General features: G+C 43.0%; 1 protein-coding gene and 1 pseudogene across 2 annotated transcripts in view; one reads left to right on the top strand and one right to left on the bottom strand.

Moving 5' to 3' along the window:
* Positions 1-18,356, top strand: part of PALM2AKAP2 (PALM2 and AKAP2 fusion) — a 615,632-nt gene that overhangs the window by 84,440 nt on the left and 512,836 nt on the right. For both annotated transcript variants that reach the window (XM_089913542.1, XM_022579084.2), the window contains one exon: positions 1,556-1,654. In XM_089913542.1, the coding sequence (XP_089769668.1) occupies positions 1,556-1,654 (99 nt within the window). The remainder of the gene's footprint in view (positions 1-1,555; positions 1,655-18,356) is intronic.
* LOC149749024 (surfeit locus protein 6 pseudogene) lies at positions 460-1,269 on the bottom strand (annotated as a pseudogene).

The raw sequence follows: 18,356 nt of genomic DNA on the forward strand, positions 1-18,356 counted from the left end.
TGGACTTAACTCTGCCTCTGTGTATCCTCCATTCACCCGGCTTAGTTTTAGGTTTTACTTTCTCTCCCACCTCCTCCTAGACTGACACTGTCCACCCCACTCCATTTTTCTTCTTTCTAGTTTAGTAACACTGTTTCTATCTTCTAGCGGTTATTTTAGGATTTTTAATGTGCATGTTTATCTTAAATGATAATCTTTATCCATCTTACAAATAAATTTAGAATAATTCAATTCCAGGCAGCCTGAGGATGGCCCCGCCTTTCCCCAGTTACCAAGCCTGTCAATTCTGCCTTCAGCTTTGGCTACAGGAGTTGGGTTTTTGTCCTTTCCAAGAGACTTTGGGGCTGACACAGCAGCCACACAGGCCATTCCCTTCCTGCTCCTGTGAACTCGGGAGAGGAGGAGGGGGCCAGTTAAGACCCAGCCCCTCCCCATGCCACTCCCTCCTCACCACTCCCTCGTCCCCCACCCCGGAATTTTCAGGGAGCGTTCTGGCCTCACCAGAGGGGGCTGGAGCCCGGATCTGGGTCACCCCTTACCCGGATCTGAAGGCTCTTCTGCACGTGCGGCCTGAGCCCCGAAAAGTCGGTGAGGGCAGCGGGGCAGCGTCCGATTTCCGCTCGGGCCCTCAGGCCAGGCCGGCCGGCTCCAGGTCCTGGGGCAGGATGCGGCCCCTCTTCCGGGTCTTCTCCAGGCGCCGCTCAGCTTCGGCCTCCTTGTTCTCGCGCAAGTTCTGCCGCCACGGGTCCTGCAGTTGTTGCGTCTTGTCCGCCACACGCGCAGTGCGGTTCTCCCACGCGCGCTGGCGCTGCGCCCCTCTCTTCTTGCGCTTCGGGGCCTCCTTCAGCAGGTGCTCCTCGTCGCGGATCTTCACGCCCTCGGCCTTGTCCAGCAGGTTCGCACACTGCATCTTTGCCTCGAGCTCCTGGGCCTGGCCCGCGTCCGCGGCCCGCAGCTCCTCCAGCCGGGCCTGCCGCGCCCGCAGGCGCTTCAGCTGCTACCTAGGTCCTGCCTGTTAGCGGCGTCAGGTTGCCCTTCCCTTTCTGCCTCTTCTTCCTGCGCTGAACCTTGCGGGACGGCTTCTCTTCGGTTACCTCCACCTTGTTGAAGAGCAGCCCCGGCCGGCCCTGCGCCTCCTCGAGGGGCGCCTCAGGACCGCTCAGCGTGCTCAGCGCCCTCGGAGGCCTCGGGCGCCTTCCGCTTTGCCCTCAGCTCCTTCTGGTGCTGCTTCTCCTTCCGGTCGCGCTCCTGCTTCCTACACTTCCTCCGACGTCTTTTCTCTAAAACGGCGGGAGACAGCTCCTTGGCGCCGTCCTGGCCCCGCGCTTCCAGTATCTTTTCAGGCAGGCGCTGCCGCAGGACGTCCAAGGCAGGTAAAGAGGCTCTTTGTCCAGGCCGTGCGCAGGGGCCCCGGTGGAGCTGGAGGCCTCCTCCTCCTCGGCTGTCACCGGCTTCCTGACCTGAGACTCTCCGCAGGGCCCCGGGCCTTGGCCTCGGCAGCCTTCTCTTCCCGTTCCTGGGATTTCTTCAGTGCTTTCTTCCTCTCCTTTTTTAGGAGCCCAGCAGCTTCTAAGACTCGAGTTTTGCCAGCCGACTTGCGCTTCTGCAGCTCGGGCCTGGGCTTGGAGCAGATCTTCTTGGCCAGGCTCTGCAGGTAAGCATACTTCGTGAGCAGAGGAGCCATGGCTGGAGGCTCGGCGGTCGGGCGGGGCTCGCTTGGGGTCCTACTCGGGGGAGGAGGGCCGGGGTTCAGCATCCCGGCGGCATCCGGCAGTCCCCGGCCCGCGCTACCCTCACCTACCCGGCTGCGCTCACCAGAAACACTCCATGGATTAGGGTGGTAGTGGCTTGATCACCTGGGCGGTTGTTGGTGCCGTTCTTGAGGACGGAAGAGATTAGGGGAGGTGTAAGTTCGGAGAGTTGTTGCAGGGAAATTCTGCCCAATGGAACGGGGAAAATCTGCATAGGCTTTGGTATGGTACACAGTAAAGGATTAACCTTTCCCCCAGAGAGGCCTGGCCTTTGCCCTTGGCTTCTGGGAGGTAACCTCTAAGATCTTGGAATGTCCTGCCTGATTTGTTTAACCTGGGGACCTTTGGCCATGCCAGCTAGTCTGTGCTAGCAGTGTGATTTATAGTAGGGATCCTTGGGTCATGAGGCGTGAACTTGACCTCTGGAGACTAAGGTTGTCCACATGGGCAGTCAGCCATATCTATGTGACTGAGCCCCAATAAAACCTCTAGACACCAAGGTTCACGTGAGCTTGTCTGGATGGCAGTAGCTCATGCATATTGTCACACATTGCACCTGTGAGAAATAAACAGTGTCTGCATAACTCCACTAGAGTCCTGTGCTAGAGGTCCCATGCTTGGGACTCTCCTGGACCCTTCTCTGTGTACCTCTTCCCTTAGCTGCTTTTAATCTGTGTCCCTGTGCTGTCATAAACTGTAACTGTGAGTACAGCAGCTTCCAGTGGGTTTTGTGAGTCCTTCTAGCAAATTATCAAACTCGAGGGTGATCTTGGGGGCTCTCTAACTTGCAGTTGATAACAGAGGTAAAGATGGCCTTGTAGACCCCCGAACTTTGCATTGAGGGAATATACAAATTCAACAAAGAGAAGCCTTGTGTGACTCAGGTCTTATACTCTGTTGGTCAGCTGAGTCCAGGGAGACCTGAAGAGTAAAAAGAGAATAAAGAACCTGTTGTCTCTTGACCAGTGTCTCAGAGGATTTCTCTTTTCCTTTATGCCAGTGTCACATTAAGAATCATCTACACGATTCTGGTCAGAGAGCTGCCTATAAGTGTAACCTGGAAAGACAGCAAAGAAAGGCAGTGCCTTTAGTCATTGTGCCTGATGAAATCTGTGGGAAGAAATAACACTCCTGATATGTCAACCACAAGTATGGTTTTCATCTAATTGAATCCATTCATCACTACATTAAAAAAGAAGCTGATGCAATTGAAAAGTGAGTTCAGTTAGTCCATCCTCCCACAAAAACAGTCGCGCGCACGCACACGTGTGCGTGTGTCTGTGTGTGTGTTGATGTGAATCTCATCTTAAAGAAAATATAAATTCTGGCTTCAGGCAAATGAAGGTTTATTTCATATGGCAGCCTCCTTGCATACTGCTGATGGTTACAGCATGTGGAATTACTTACAACTAAAGCCTTTGATTGAAAATGTGGACGTAGCACTCAATTTATCACCCTCTTCTCTGAGATTTAAAAGCTCTTTAGAACACAAGCTAATACCAGTTTCTGTTTTAACAAATCAGTATCTTTTCATGGACTAAATGACTTTCCCATTCGGCACCTCTCAGAGCACGCCCCTCCCCCCACCCCTCTACCCCCCTGGCTGCAGAGGTTGTCATATATGTGCTGGATACAGGCAGCTTGGAAGAATGTGTCTTATTTCACAGACTCCAGCAAGGCAAGGGCAGCAAGAGTAATTGTTCAGAACTGTGAAAACCAGACACTCTTTCCTCGATATCTCAGGTTGGATCAGGATTGCATTAGTTATCTATTGCTGTGTAACAAATTACCCCAAATTTAGTGGCTTAAAATGATATACATTTATTAACTCACAGTTTCTGTGGTCAGGAGTTTGGCATAGCTTAGCTGATTCCTTTGTTTTAGGGTTCCTTGCAAGACTGAAATAAAGTTGCCAGCTGAAGCTGTGGTCTCATATGAAAGCTCAGCTGGGAAGGATCCACTTCTAAGCTCATCCAGGTTGCTGGCAGAATTCAGTTCCCAGAGGACTGTTTGACTGAGGGTTGCAGGTCCTTCCTAGCTATTGGCTGGAGATTGCTCTCCAATCTTTGCCATGTGGACCTCTCCAGCGTGGCCACTTTTTTCATCAAAGTATGCAAGCAGAGAAAGCAATATGGAAAATCTAGCAAGACAGAGATTATAACATAATCATGGAGGTGACATCCCATCACTTCTGCTGTATTCTGTTGGCCTTCTCACTCTCAAGGGGAGGGGATTACACGGAGGGTGAATACCAGGAGGTGAACACTGGGAGCTATCATAGTGTCAGTCCACCAGCAGGACAGGGTCCCTGGTTGAGCGAGTCACAGTAACACCCTCCTATAGAGAATGTGCTGCATGTTTCTGAGTTTCAAAAATATTTGTGGATAGGTTCAGCAGGCAAATTGTATCTTTGAAGAAACTGTGATGTCTTGGTGGCAAATTTATGTCTTTCTTCTGGCTAATTTTCTCATTTTTCCCATGAAATGTTGTTGTCCATTCTCTCCAAAGAATCTGTTTTCTTTCATTCCTCCTTTTATTATAACCTAATAAATGCCTGGTCAAATTAGAACCTGGAAAGAGCTCAGGGTCCTTGAGGCTGGGCAGAATAGCCTAGAACTTAGCAGGTGGGCAGTAATGTGTTGGCTCAAGGCAGCTTTCTGACCTTGGCTTTTCTCAGTTTTACTATTTCTCTTTTATGTTTATGAGGCTCTGAATCAGGCACCCACACAGCTCCTCCAGAGCTGCTTCCTAGCAGTGTCTTCATGACAAAGCATTTCCAGGGAATTCCATGCTTTACTCTCCGGAGTTTTAAAGCCTATTGAATCAGTTCCCACCAGTGTTCCTTGTAGACATTAGTAAAAGTTACAGATGACATTCTGACTGTAGACCAATATGAAGCACCCACGTGTCTTTTTCAAGTGGGCAATAATCTCAGGGATTAGGAAATTGTTGTTGCTATTGTTGTTTTCGGTCACCAAAAAGTATGAAACAAATTCATCCAGTCACTCATTCACATGTTGACCTATACTCGTTCGAGAACTGTCATTGACTGTTGGTATTGAGAATGACAAGATGCAAAAGGCAGTCACTACCTTTATTAATCCTCGCTCTTTCCCTTCTTGGCTTTCTTCTTAGCATCCACAAAGGTGTTTGCATGCTGCTCTAGCCTCTCCTAGAGACAGAAAACGTTTTATCTCCAATGCTTGTTAGGGTCCCAGCAGAACTACTATTTCCTAGGTCTGAACACAAAGAGTCAAGGGCAATTCTTAGGCCCAATTAAATCAGCAGCTCCTTCTTCATGTTCTTCTGGGGACCCAGGGGCTATTCAGAGCCTGCCTGCATAGAGCTGGACCCAAGAGTATGCAAGCTTCCTGTTCTCGTAACATGCTTGGGGGTGGTGGACAGAAAAGGGGAGGAGGTGGGGGGATGCTAGGTATCTGAAGTCTAGAGAAGATGGTTAGAGTCTTTTAAAAGATGAGATCAGCAAACCTCTGAGCCTGTGGTGAGGCCTAGGGGTAGTTTTCAAACAAGTTAGTGCATGCTAGAATCACCCGTGGAAATCTTTTTTGATACAAATTCTATTTGCAGATATTTTGATCCAGGAGAGGTCAAAACATGGCCTAGGAATCTGCATTTACACTTAGCATTCCTCACATTACAGATGCTGAAGGTCTAAAAAGCACCGTTTAGAAACAGTGAGACGTTAGCAAAATAGGTAGATCACATGTAAACCATAAGAAGAAAAATGCAGAGAATGAATTTACTATTTGTTTTTCCCTTCATAGATTTCAGATATATAATCACAAACACAATACCACCTACTTGTTATTTTTGACCAGAGGTGGAATGGTTGCAATGCTTATTAATGAGGGAAAACTGAAAGCTGTAATTAAACCAACTGGCTACTTAATTCGGTCATTCATCTCCTCCATCAAAGGAGCATTCATTCATTTCCTTTCTTTTCTTTGATTCAAGAACATAGTCACCTATGCTTTATGAATGAAAGTCAGCAGCCTTTCATAGCTAGACAAGGCCAGCTTGGGACAGCCAGACAACGTCTCCTCTATATTTATGCCTTTAAATCACACCCTGAGTAGCCACTGTTGTTCTCTCTTGAGGAAAACATACCGAAGTTTGGAATTACAGAGACTCAGAGGGGGAAGTCTATGATCTGCTTAGGAAAAAAGAGCAAGATACAAGATAAGAATATAATATAATTACTATAATATAACATCCATCTATATGTACATAGATATGTAATATTTTTATGATGCAAAATTTTAATGATTTTTATGAAATACTGTGCTGCAATATTTTTATGAGGAAAAAGAGGTGAAGATAGACTCTACCCTGTTAATATTTTTTCCCCCTTTGGGGAATTGGAGATGAGATTGGTGTGGGAAATTATGAACTTAATTTTTTATATCTGTGTAGCATTCTACCTGTTAACAGTGAACCTATAATTCTTTGGTATAAAAATTAAAGAATATTACAGTATGTAATAAGTGCAAGGAAATTCCAGCTTTCAGGACCAGAGTCTCTGGTATTTTACAGTTAAAGGAAGAGGCTAGGTATGGAGGTAGATGGACTCCAACTGGCCTCCCATCAAATGCCTGTGCTCAATGTCTTTTAGATTAGATTTGCTAATGATTTGAGATGATGGACTGTTTGCTTTCTTCTTTCCTCAATGTGTGCATGCTACAAGGGGTTTCACTCTTACCAAGAGGCCAAGTGGGTATCAACATACAAACACAAAGCACCCCCCAAATGAGTAAGAAGATGGCAGGATTTCTGAGAAGACATCACATGTGCCCTGATTTTGGAGTTGAGATTTTTGTTTGTTACTGAAAGTGACCAACTGCTTACTCCTTAAGAGTGACCAGCAAAAGTCCTGGGGCCTGCCCAAGTTTTGAGGCAGAGGTAGGGAAACCATTCATTCATTCATTCATTCACTAAATAAATTTTTAAAGGTGAGTAGAGGGCCAAAAACAAGTTGGATATTGATTTCATCTGCTAGTAGTGCTCGGTCAACAGCTGGTTATTTTAGCTATTATAATTGAAAATCGGTAAAATTCAATTTATAATTTAAGAAATTACCAAAAGCACAAAAGGGTAAGCATTATGTGATTCCACTTATATGAGGTACCTCGAGTAGTCAAATTCATAGACAGAAAATAGGATGCTTGTTGCCAAGGGCTGGGGGAGGAGAAAGGGAAGTTAGTGTTTAATGGGTATGGAGTTTCAGTTGGGGAGGATAAAAAAGTTCTGGAGATGGATAGTTGCACAGCAATGTGAATGTGCTTAATGCCCCAGAACTGTACACTTGAGAATGGTTAAAATGGTAAATTTTATGTTATGTATGTTTTGCCACAATTAAAAAAGATAGAAAATGCAAGATGCTTCCAGAAACCTCTTCAAAGTGCAGCTTTCTTGGATCTTATTACCCTTGCAGTGTGGACCTAATTCTTACAATTCAAGGGGAAAGTACTGAGGTGACCAACTGTCCCGCTGTGCCTGGAACTGAGGGGCTTCTCTGGATACAGGACTTTCAGTGCTAAATCAGAAAGTCCCAGGAAACCCTGAGCAAGTTGGTCACTTGAACAGTAGCCACCACAAGCACACCTTGTGTGCTTGGAAGAAAAACAACAGGATGGCAAGATTGTTAACAGTGGAGAACAAGGCGAAGTAGTGGGTGGTGAGGCAGAGTCTTGATGGGGGAAAGCAAGACCAATCAAGGCTTCCTGCACCTACAGTAGTAGAGATGCTTTTTTTTCCCTTCAATTTCATTTGAAATCTGAATTGCTTTGACTTCTTTTAATTTACCTTTTCGATTATCAGTGAACAATTTGAATAAGAAAATGGTGCAGACCTGAAGTTTTGGTTGCTGGCAAAGGATACGCTGCAGGACATAGATCAGAGACTGCCTGTTTTGTATGTGTCCAAGTTAACCCCCCAGGTCTTCTGCAGAATAAACAACTGAAATGGCTTCCTTTGATGACCCATTTGGCTGCCTGAGGGCAAAAATCACCTGACAGGCCTTTTTGCTGGCTGCTGGCAGATCAGCGTTTTTACCACCGAAGCAAGAAATCAAAGTGGCTTGGTTTTTTTGTCTCCTCTAGTTCCCTTTCTCATATTTAAGTCATTTTATTTTGTATTATTTTATTTTATTTTTAGAGGAAATTAATGTATTGTTTTCTCTTGTGCATAATTAAATAGTATGCTAATAATTTTACCATATGTCTTTGAGTTATTCTTTGACTCTTATTCTGAAGGCTCCACTGTGAATGTGTAGATTAAAGCGAACCTGGATCTTTTCTGGTCCTGGACCCCTTGGGTCCTCTGCTCATCTTCTCTTGGCTCCTGTCATAATGCTTATGTGGCGATTGGGTTCTCTGGCTCTCACACACTAAACTGATTCTTGGTCACATTTGTTTCTGCTTCTGGTTCTTGCTCTAGTTGAACAGGGTGGGTTGAATCTACCCTGGTGACAACAGTGGTGGCATCTGGGTTTTAATTCTGTGGCCTGGCCATTGAGTGATTTCTGTCAAGTGGCAGTTGATAAGAATCTGTAATCTGATTTCTGTGACCTTTTTTTGGTTGTATGCCTGAGGATTCTGATTGTTCCTGGCACTTGAATGCAAGTTTGAAAAGTTTGGTGTTTTTCTTCCTAGATTCTCTCTGTTTATGTATTTCGGTTTGTGTCAATTTGGCTTCCTCTGACCCTCAAGCTCAGAGCCTTTTTTCTTCTTTCAGAATTCTGGTAATTTTTCATGTGCATTTATTGTGGTCCCAATTGTGCCAATATCTGCTAAGTTAAAATTCCTGCACCAAAATTAAAAGGAAGCTGAATCCTTAGTATTCAACCGTCTGCTTTTGTTTTTCTTAACAATTGAATAATGCCAAAATTACTTTCTTCAGGATTTATAAAATAGGGCAAAAGAAAGGAGATTATCACTATTGTTAAAAAAAAGAACAGAAAAAATAATGGACCTAGAAAAAAAAGAGAAAGACTATTTTGGTAAATTCAGAGGGAAAAATCACAAAATTACACAGATTTTCAATACTGTGTTTCCCAAGAGGAACAAATGGTGATTAATTGCACATTTTTATTCTTCAACTGATCAATATCCTTAATAAATGTTAGTGCCTATATTTTTACCTTAAATTCTTAAACTCCTCTAACTTATATAAGAGTTGATAAAAATTCCTGGTTTATAAATATGAAATAGTTTTTGAGCAAATAGAGATACTTTGTCTACCTCTAGAGAGAGTTGATAAGTTAGATTATAAGATCTCAAAATCATAGGTTTTGCTCCATCAGGAGCAAATACCTTTTCTGGTTAACTTCTATAAAAATTTCAATATATTAAGTGCTTGTATAAATGTAAAATAAGAGAAACTAAAAATTCTAAATATGATTTAAATATGTTGACTATATAAGAAATTTTTTCTGCTAAAGCTATAACCTAGGGAAAAAAAGGCTTAAGTGTGAGTTTCATTTACAGCCTTAGATACTAGATTAGAAAATCAAATGGAAAAATTTTCTTTAAAACATGTTGGAGGGCTTCCCTGGTGGCGCAGTGGTTGAGGGTCCGCCTGCCGATGCGGGGGACACAGGTTCGTGTCCCGGTCCAGGAAAATCCCACATGCTGTGAAGCGGCTAGGCCCGTGAGCCATGGCCGCTGAGCTTGCGCGTCCGGAGCCTGTGCTCCGCAACGGGAGAGGCCACAACAGTGAGAGGCCCGCGTACAGCAAAAAAAAAAAACAAAAAAAAAACCACGTTGGAGATTTTAACATATCATAATGTAAAGGTATGGAAAACAGCTTTTTGAAATATTCATAATCAACATGACTCTGAAAATTAAACTGACTTAATAAATTAGTTTAAAAACAACTTTATCTCTTCCCTCTATGCCAGTCTTGGATAGATTTTTTTCATGGAAAGCCTAATTAATTTGAATATCCTAAATTCTCTCTTAGTTTAGCTAGTTAGATTACCTAAAATCACTTTGTTTAAGATTACAAAATCAAGGGAACTATACTCAATATCTTGTAATAACCTATATGGAAGAGAATGTAAAAAATTATATATATATATATAAACGAATCACTTTACTGCACACATACCTGAAACTAACACAATATTGTAAATCAACTATATTTCAGTAAAAATTTTAAAAAAGATTACAAAATCACAAAATCGTGTGTTCAACTGAATTAAGTTATAAAAGGTAATTTCTTTATAGAAAGAGACTTGTGGACAAAAATAGCTATATAGTTCTTGCTTTTCTGCTTCACGTTTTCTGTGTCTAGAGAAAAAACTTGATTGCTCTGGTTAAAGACAGCAATTACTAAAAATCCTGAGATTATACTGGTATAATTATTAAAAAATAAATATCTGTATACAAGATAATGGATATATTTTGTCTGTTTATCAAGGGAATTGTTACAGTGTATTAACATCACAAACTTTATATATTTTATGCATAGTCGTATATATTTAACAGATGAAACAATCATAAACTCACAAAAAAGTTGGAAATACTGCCAAGACCTCTTATTTCCTGAGCTATTTGAGAGTAATTTGCAAACCCAATGTCCTATCACTGTCTAATGTGTATGATATTTCCTACAAGGCCATTCTTCCATAAAACCACAATACAACTATCAAAATTGGGAAATTAACTTTGATATGTTATTACTGTACAATCCTCAGACCACACTTAAGCTTTCTAATAATATCCTGTGTAGGAAAAAGACCCAGTTCGGAAACAAGAGTTGCATTTGGTTGTCATGTCTCTTTTGTCTGGAACAGTTCCTCACACTTCCCTTGACTTTCATGACCTTGACACCTTGGAAGATTATAGGTCATTTATTTCATAGAGTGTCCCTCAATCTGAATTGGCCTGAAGCTTCCTTATGACTAACACAGGTTATGCATCTTTGGCAGGAATAGCACAGAAGTGATGCTTACTCTTCTCACAGCATCCTATCAGGTGGAGAAGGGTGTCATTTGGTCCCATTACTGGGGTTGTTTACTTTGATCACCTGGTTGAAGTGGTGTCTTTAAGGCTTCTCCTCTATAAAGTTCTCTTCTCAATAGCCCATTTATCATTCAGCTAAAGCTGCTTTCTCTCTCTTTCCCTCCCTCTTTCCTTTCAACCACTATTGACTCACGGATTTCTCTTTCATTCAGTGGGTTATAATCTGTTTCTATCATTATTTCTATTGCCCCCAACATGGCCCCTGAGACCAAATCAGTTCAGGTTGGTGCCTGGGTCCTTTCAATATGTTCCATCGTTCTTTGAGTACTTCTTTGCTTTCTGCCATAAGTTGTTTCAGGCTCATCTTGTACTTTTCCAGTCCCAGTTTTAGAACAAGTCATTTCTCCAAGAAGCACTGGTTCTTTTAGTGGAGAATGATATCTAGAAACCCAGACCTGAGGACTAGATGTCCTCATTTTTATTGGGGTGTCACTGTTCCCATGCAGTGGGTGGAGGTAGGGAATATATGTTTGTGTGTATATATTACATGTGCACACATTTGTATCTATATTTATCTCTACATACAACTATATGTAAATTGAAAACCATGAGGTAGCACCAATACCCCTAATTTCAGTCCAACACCACAGATTTTATTCTGGTTTTTTTCCTTTCTATATTTATTACTTCATTCTCTGATACTGAGAAACCTATTATCCACATGTATCTCCTTATTTGTTCAATCTTCCTATAAGTGACCAATCTCCAGTCTGTGCCACCATCTTCATTTTTGACCTGCCTTGTATTCAACCCTGATGGTAATCCTAATATGATATTACTTGATAAAGCCTCATATATTGAAAACAACCAAGGTGTAGCTTGTTCTGATATATCAATACTATAATTTTAAAGTATTTTATTATATATATAGTTAACTGTAGCTCATTCTATTCAGGCAGCCACCTATTAGAAGCTCGAGAATTAGCATCTCTGCCAATAGTGGATATGTCTTCAGGGTTGGTTGAGATTTTTTTGAAGTATAGTTGATTTACAATATTGTGTTAGTTTCAAGTGTACAGCAGAGTGATTCAGTTATATATATATTTATATATATTTTTTCAGATTATTTTCCATAGTAGGTTATTACAAGATATTGAATATTGTTCCCTGTGCCATATAGTAAATCCTTGTTGCTTCTCTATTTTATACATAGTGATATATATCTGTTAATCCTATACTCCTAATTTATCCCTCGTACCTTTCCCCTTTGGTAACCATAAGTTTCTTTTCTGTGTCTGTGTGTCTCTTTCTGTTTTGTTTTTGTTTTTTTTGCGGTACACTGGCCTCTCACTGTTGTGACTTCTCCCGTTGTGGAGCACAGGCTCCGGATGCGCAGGCTCAGCGGCCATGGCTTACGGGCCCAGTTGCTCTGCGGCATGTGGGATCTTCCCGTACCGGGGCATGAACCCGTGTCCCCCGCATCGGCAGGCGGACTTTCAACCACTGCGCCACCAGGGAAGCCTTTTTTTTTTTTTTTTTTGTCTTTCTGTTTTGTAAGTAGATTCATTTGTATTTTTTTTTTTTAGATTCCACATATAAGTTATATCGTATAATATTTGTCTTTCTTTTTCTGACTTCTCTTGGAATGATATTCTCTAGGTCCATCCATGTTGCTGCAAATGGCAAGATTTCTTTCTTTTTTTGTGGCTAATATTCCATTGTATGTATCAATATATACCACATCTTCTTTATTGGTTGAGATTTTGATATGGTATCAAAGTAAAAGAAAAAAAAGGTGATGACTTATTAGAGGCACTTCAACAACTGAAGAAAACCTTAGTAATTAAGATTAAAGTCAAAACTAAAGAAAATGCCCCAAATATGTGATATGCCAACAAGTAACCATTGTCCCTATGGGCTCCAGGATTCTGGCAAGGCAGAATGGGTTATGGGTGTGTTAAAAACCAAAACTGTCCAAATTTTCAGAAGCGCTTACTTTTTTTTTTTTTAATTAATTTATTTTTGGCTGCTTTGTTTGGGTCTTCGTTGCTGCACGTGGGCTTTTCTGTAGTTGCAGCGAGCAGGGGCTACTCTTCGTTGCGGTGCGCGGGCTTCTCATTGTGATGGCTTCTCTCATTGCGGAGCACAGGCTCTAGGTGTACGGCCTTCAGTAGTTGTGGCACGCGGGCTCAGTAGTTGTGGCTCGCGGGCTCTAGAGCGCAGGCTCAATAGTTGTGGCGCACGGGCTTAGTTGCTCCGCGGCATGTGGGATCTTCCCGGACCAGGGCTTGAACCCATGTCCCCTGCATTGGCAGGTGGATTCCTAACCACTGCGCCACCAGGGAAGCCCCAGAAGCGCTTACTCTTTACACTTAACGCTAATAATAGCAACACAGTCCACACCTGAAAACTCTTCCTGTGGTCTCACCATGTGAAATGTTTACAGGAGGACCCCTGAGACTTGCTTGTCCCTCCATCTAACCATCGTTACTTCCTTGTACTCAGATCCAGTCACTTATAAGATTACACATTTTTTCTTGGGTTTCTTGGTATCCTCACCCTGCCACTCCTCAAGTTTGCTGGTTCTGACCTCAGATTGCCCCGGAGTCTGTGTCCTCCCCTCACCCCTCTTAAGATTGGCAGTCTGCACTTGGTTTGGTGCTTGACCTGGCTCCTGCGGGGCTGATGGGGGCACAGGCCTCTTTTCGTTTTCATAAGGAAATTGAAAGACACATGGCACAGAAGCAAGACATATTCTAGAACACTTTTGCTTTGTAGCGCAGGAGGTCCAAGCCCAGAAGTATTCTAAAAAGCATTGATTGTTAGCATTTTATTTGGATGGGAGAATCCTGTGATTTGCACAATGTTGTATTTGATCTGGTCCATCTGTTCCTTTATACTGGAACTTTAATATTCATTCAAATATCAGTATTATTTGAAAGACTACCCGGTACCCAAATATTTTTCCCAAGACCAGTCACAGTGTCTGAAATCCGAGCATCAGAGATTCATTTGATGAGGAAAGGAACTTTAAAATATTTTTTGTCCTTAAGTGCCCTCCATGGAAATAGGAATCTCTGTGGGAGGATTGTGAGGCTGGGAAAGGTTCTGAGGTTCTTGAGATCAATTTCACTTTTTAGATCCAGCCTCTCCCCTGGTCACTATTTTTGTTTTAACTTAAACACTTTCTAATGTTTTGGTTTTGGAGAGCTGTGGAAATGATGCTTATGTATATGGAAGATTAAAAGGGAGGAAGTTATTTGTGTTGTTGGAGACAAACACACTTAGCTCAAGTTCTTTGTAAGTTGCTTAAGATGCTGGCACAGAGGGCTGTAGGTCAAGTTGAACAGAATGCCCAGGGGAAAAGTTACCTGTAACATTAACTGGAACCATGAGTCAAGGCAGGGAGCCTGGAGAACAGGGGAGTAGGTCAAAGAGGCCTCAAGGACAACTTGGGAGGCAGAAATACCACCCTAGGCAGAGGGTCTGACAGTTGGGACATATGGGCTTCTGGCTGCCGTCTTGTACGTCAGAGGTACATACAGTCCAAAGAGAGTGGGCTTCGAGCCAGTCATCTCCGTGGAAGGAGTGGGGGATGGTGGTGGGTGGGACATTCAAGGACTGCTGCTGCCCCTGAGTTTGGTAAGAAGTATTCTTGCTCCCCTCCTGTCACTTATCTGCATTAAGTGGCTTGTTCTGACTTGTCCTGAAACCCATAACTCCCTCAAGAAAACTCGTGTATGCCCTGACCTCTCCTCCTTCATATCAACCAACATCTTTCACAGAAGTCCAGAGGCCTCCTCTGCTGCCCATTGATCACTAGATAGCCATGTAGCCAAGTATGTGACTCTACAGGGAAACTGTGAAATATCCATGTGGTTTGTGAAATTCAAACTCATCGCAGCTGATCCCTTAAACCAGGGCTTGGAAAGGGCCAAATATGGCCCTCTGAGCCATAGGATTATTTAAAAATTTTTAGTAGTCATTCACCACTTTCTTGGGGGAGATTTTATACAAAAATAAAGATTTTGTGTTTGTTTCCCTTGAGAAAATTGAGAAGTTCTAGGCACACCAGACCTATATTTCTACATGGTGGTAGCTGGCTGGGGCTGAGTAGAGGGTACCGCTTCCACATGGAGTATGGTCCCCACGGTCGGTCATAGTCCCCACGGTTCCCTATTGTCCCTCTACCCAGCCCTCTTTACTCATTTAAAATACATGCCTGGTCTTTTGTGAGCTGAGTTGAAAAACTCACCTGAAACTATCCTTGGCTAGCATCTTAGATAAAATGGCACAGAAGATAGAAAAGGAGTGGGGAGGGCTGTAAAAAAAAAAAGATTACCCTATTTCAAATGGTTAACTGAGACACTGTCTCCCTGGAGGCTACAAATCTTAGCCGGACCCAGACTTGGGCCTTCTCACTAACTCAGGTTCACTGCCCAGGTTGGCATTTCATTGGTGTCATACTCATTGGGCAAACACTGGAGATGTACGTGGAAGCATTCTCTCTTACTCATTAGAAAGAGGCCAGGGTGTGCTTCCATTTTTCCTAAACAGTGTGAGAGGTGCAGGACGAAGAATAGTAGGTCTGGGAAGCAAGAAGGGAAACTGCTGTGGTCCCATACTTTTCCTCAGCTTCTGCTCCCCAAATCTGTACCCCCAGGGACTGCTCACACATCCAGCGTGGCTGGGAGAGAGACAGCCAGAAGAGCGTGGAGGTGCCACTGCACTGTCTCTTTCCTGAGCTTTGGACCTCAACCCAGCAGTACCCCCTGCTAATTTCATGGTGCAGTATGTTTGTAGGGGTAGAGGGGGAAAAAGTGGATATGGAAGAACGTGGATTCTGGAAATCCGAGAAAGTAAAACAAGACTGTTACTTACCTTTTCTTTAAAAATAGGCTACGTTCATGTTTGGCTTTTCAACGTGAAATCTGGTGGATGTAGCTGCCTTGAGTGGAATGGAAGTAAATTCATTGGGTTTGAGGAGGTCAAGAAGCTATGATGAAAGGGTTTGCATAAAACATTCACATGATATGAGGATGATACCGGCCTACAGAGGTTTGAGGCGTGTCAGTCAGTGTAACTGACAAAGGTGATGGGAGGGAAAGGTTGGTGCAGTTCACTTGGTTCAAAGGAGAATATTTAAAAACTTATCTGCGAATGGAGATCTAACAGGGGACAAATGGCGACTGGTAGCTGGGAGGATGCCTGGACTAACTTACTGATCTTTCTAATGATGGAAAGTTTGCTACCTGAAAATCAAATGATTTCTTATTGGGAGTGTCTTACCTAGTTCTTTAGATTAACATATAACCAAAAATACAACGTTTGAAGAATCAGTTGTATCACTTATTTTTCCTCTGAGTCTTCTGATTCCGTACTTTCACAGCAATCCAGATTGGCAGAGAATTAAATTCCATTGGTTCCTCAGATATTACTTCTCTCCTGACCTCTCTGCATAGCCCTCCTGGGAGCAGCTTAATGTGTTTCATAGGTCACACAACAAAGTACAAGGTGGTCCCAGCCCAGAGGGAAATGAGGATCAGCCGCTCGTTTGTTGAGGTCAGAATCCCCTGGTGGCACCTCTAGGCTGCTCTTGAATGCTCTGTCTCAGTTGGTCTTATCTTTCAGTGAGTCATTCGAGCCGTGAGAATGAGGCTTGGTGCCTTTCTCTTACCCACACATTCTGTGTCCTGGCGTATTTCTTGACTCTCTTTCCTTTCCATGCCAACTATGGCTGCCCTAATTTAAGACCTTTTCATCTCTTGTCTGAACTGTGGCAGCAGGCTTCTAACTAGCTGTCCATCCTAAACTAAGAGACCCTGAGTGTCTCCAGTTACAGTGCCCTGCTTGTGATTTGGAGGTAAGAAGGGATGCTGTGTTTGCCAACGTCATCCTGTCCCTTACTTAAGCTTCTGCAGGCAAAGTCCTCTAGTGACCTTCTCCAGCCTAACTTTTAACCACCTCCTTCAGGACCACAACTCCAGGGGGCACCATTATACTCTGTCGTATGTAAATGGGGCCTCTGGAGTGGAGTGATATTGTGGTCCTTCTCTTTGCCTCCTACTCCAGCAAATGCCAGAAATATGTAGACATCACCCTGCTGATTCCTGTTTCTTTGTCTTTGATTTTGCTGGTCCCTCTTTCTGGAACATCTTCTCTCTACTTTTCCCTACCTCTTTGGACACACAGACACACCAAGATACACACAAACATGTGCACACATGCACATTCCTGGTTAAATGTTATTCATCCTTAAAGACATAGCCCAAGCATCAACGTCTCCAGCAAGATTTTCCTATTTCTCTACTACGCCTCACCTTTGTAATCACACTTAAAACATTGTATTTCAATTTTGATTATATATATGCCCTTCCTCTATGAAATTGTGAGCTCTTTAAGGGGCAGACACCATGTCTCATGCATTGCTGTAGTCCCAGTGCCTACCACAGTGTCTTTCCCGTAACCCTTGTTAACACTGCTCTCTGCAGGTCAGATTTCCCATCCTAAGGCTGACCCATTCCCAGGGTGACTGACAGTGGGACTACCTCCTTCCTTCACTGGAAACCCGGCCCTACTTACAGGAATGGAATTCTGTCCTGTGGACCCCTGAAAGATACTAAACATAATATGTGGCCCCACACATATTCCCAAAGTCTAGGTTTATTGAGTATTGATATCATAGGGGAATCATCGAAATCTAGACCAAGTTGTACTGCCTAGAGCATTATCTAGTTCCTTTACAAAACTTCTTCAGCATCAAAGGAAGAGAAGACAGATCTGCACCATGTCTCTGATTCCTTAGATGGCAACATACATACACAAACAGTACTATACAGGCAGAGGGCAGTCAATGCATACTTAGAGAAAGATGCATTTCTTTGGGAACCGTCAACTGTAAAGACTTGGATCTGACAAAAGATACATCCAAGAAAGTACAACTTCTTGAGGTCTTGCTTAAGAGGAATTTTCTCATTATTTTAATTCAACAAATATTTATTAAGAGCCTACCATGTGCTAGGCACTGTTCTAGGGGACATATGAGTGAACAAAATGGAAAAATAAATCCCTGTCCCCATAGGACTTACAGTCTAATGGGTACTTGATTGCATTTGCATAAGTAAATGTTCTCCTCACATTTTTCCTACAGCAAAAGAACATTCTACTTCAAAGATAAATCCAGGTTTCCAGCTCTCAGAAGAGAGAGATGGTTTCCATCTTTCTAATGAGCCTCCTCAAAGCATATTCCAAAAAAACTTGAGGTCCATCTTAGGTAGTGCTACTTTTAATGTCGACGTTTAATGTCTGTATCAGGAGATGAAAGTATTTAATGATGATATACATAAGCCTACCTTTAAAGATACCACCAAGTAACCAGTTAGCTTCTTCAGCTTTATTCAGCAAAGGAGAGCTGATAAGATTATACTAAATTTAGTATTAATAGCCTTATAGCAATTGAACTTCATCTAGCTCTTCTGGCTCTCAGCTTAACCAGTGTGTAGCGTGTCTGGGTGACATTGGATTGGTTTCTCTCCCATGTGTGGTTAAGGGGCAGTTTTTCCTTGGCAAAGTCCCCTTGATGAGTCCATGGTGGCACTGGGTTATCTCTGAGAGGTCATTG

Source organism: Delphinapterus leucas, chromosome 6 (genome assembly GCF_059928025.1).
Source record: "Delphinapterus leucas isolate spDelLeu-1000000601 "Yukka" chromosome 6, BTC_Dleu_Yukka2, whole genome shotgun sequence".
NCBI lineage: Eukaryota > Metazoa > Chordata > Mammalia > Artiodactyla > Monodontidae > Delphinapterus > Delphinapterus leucas.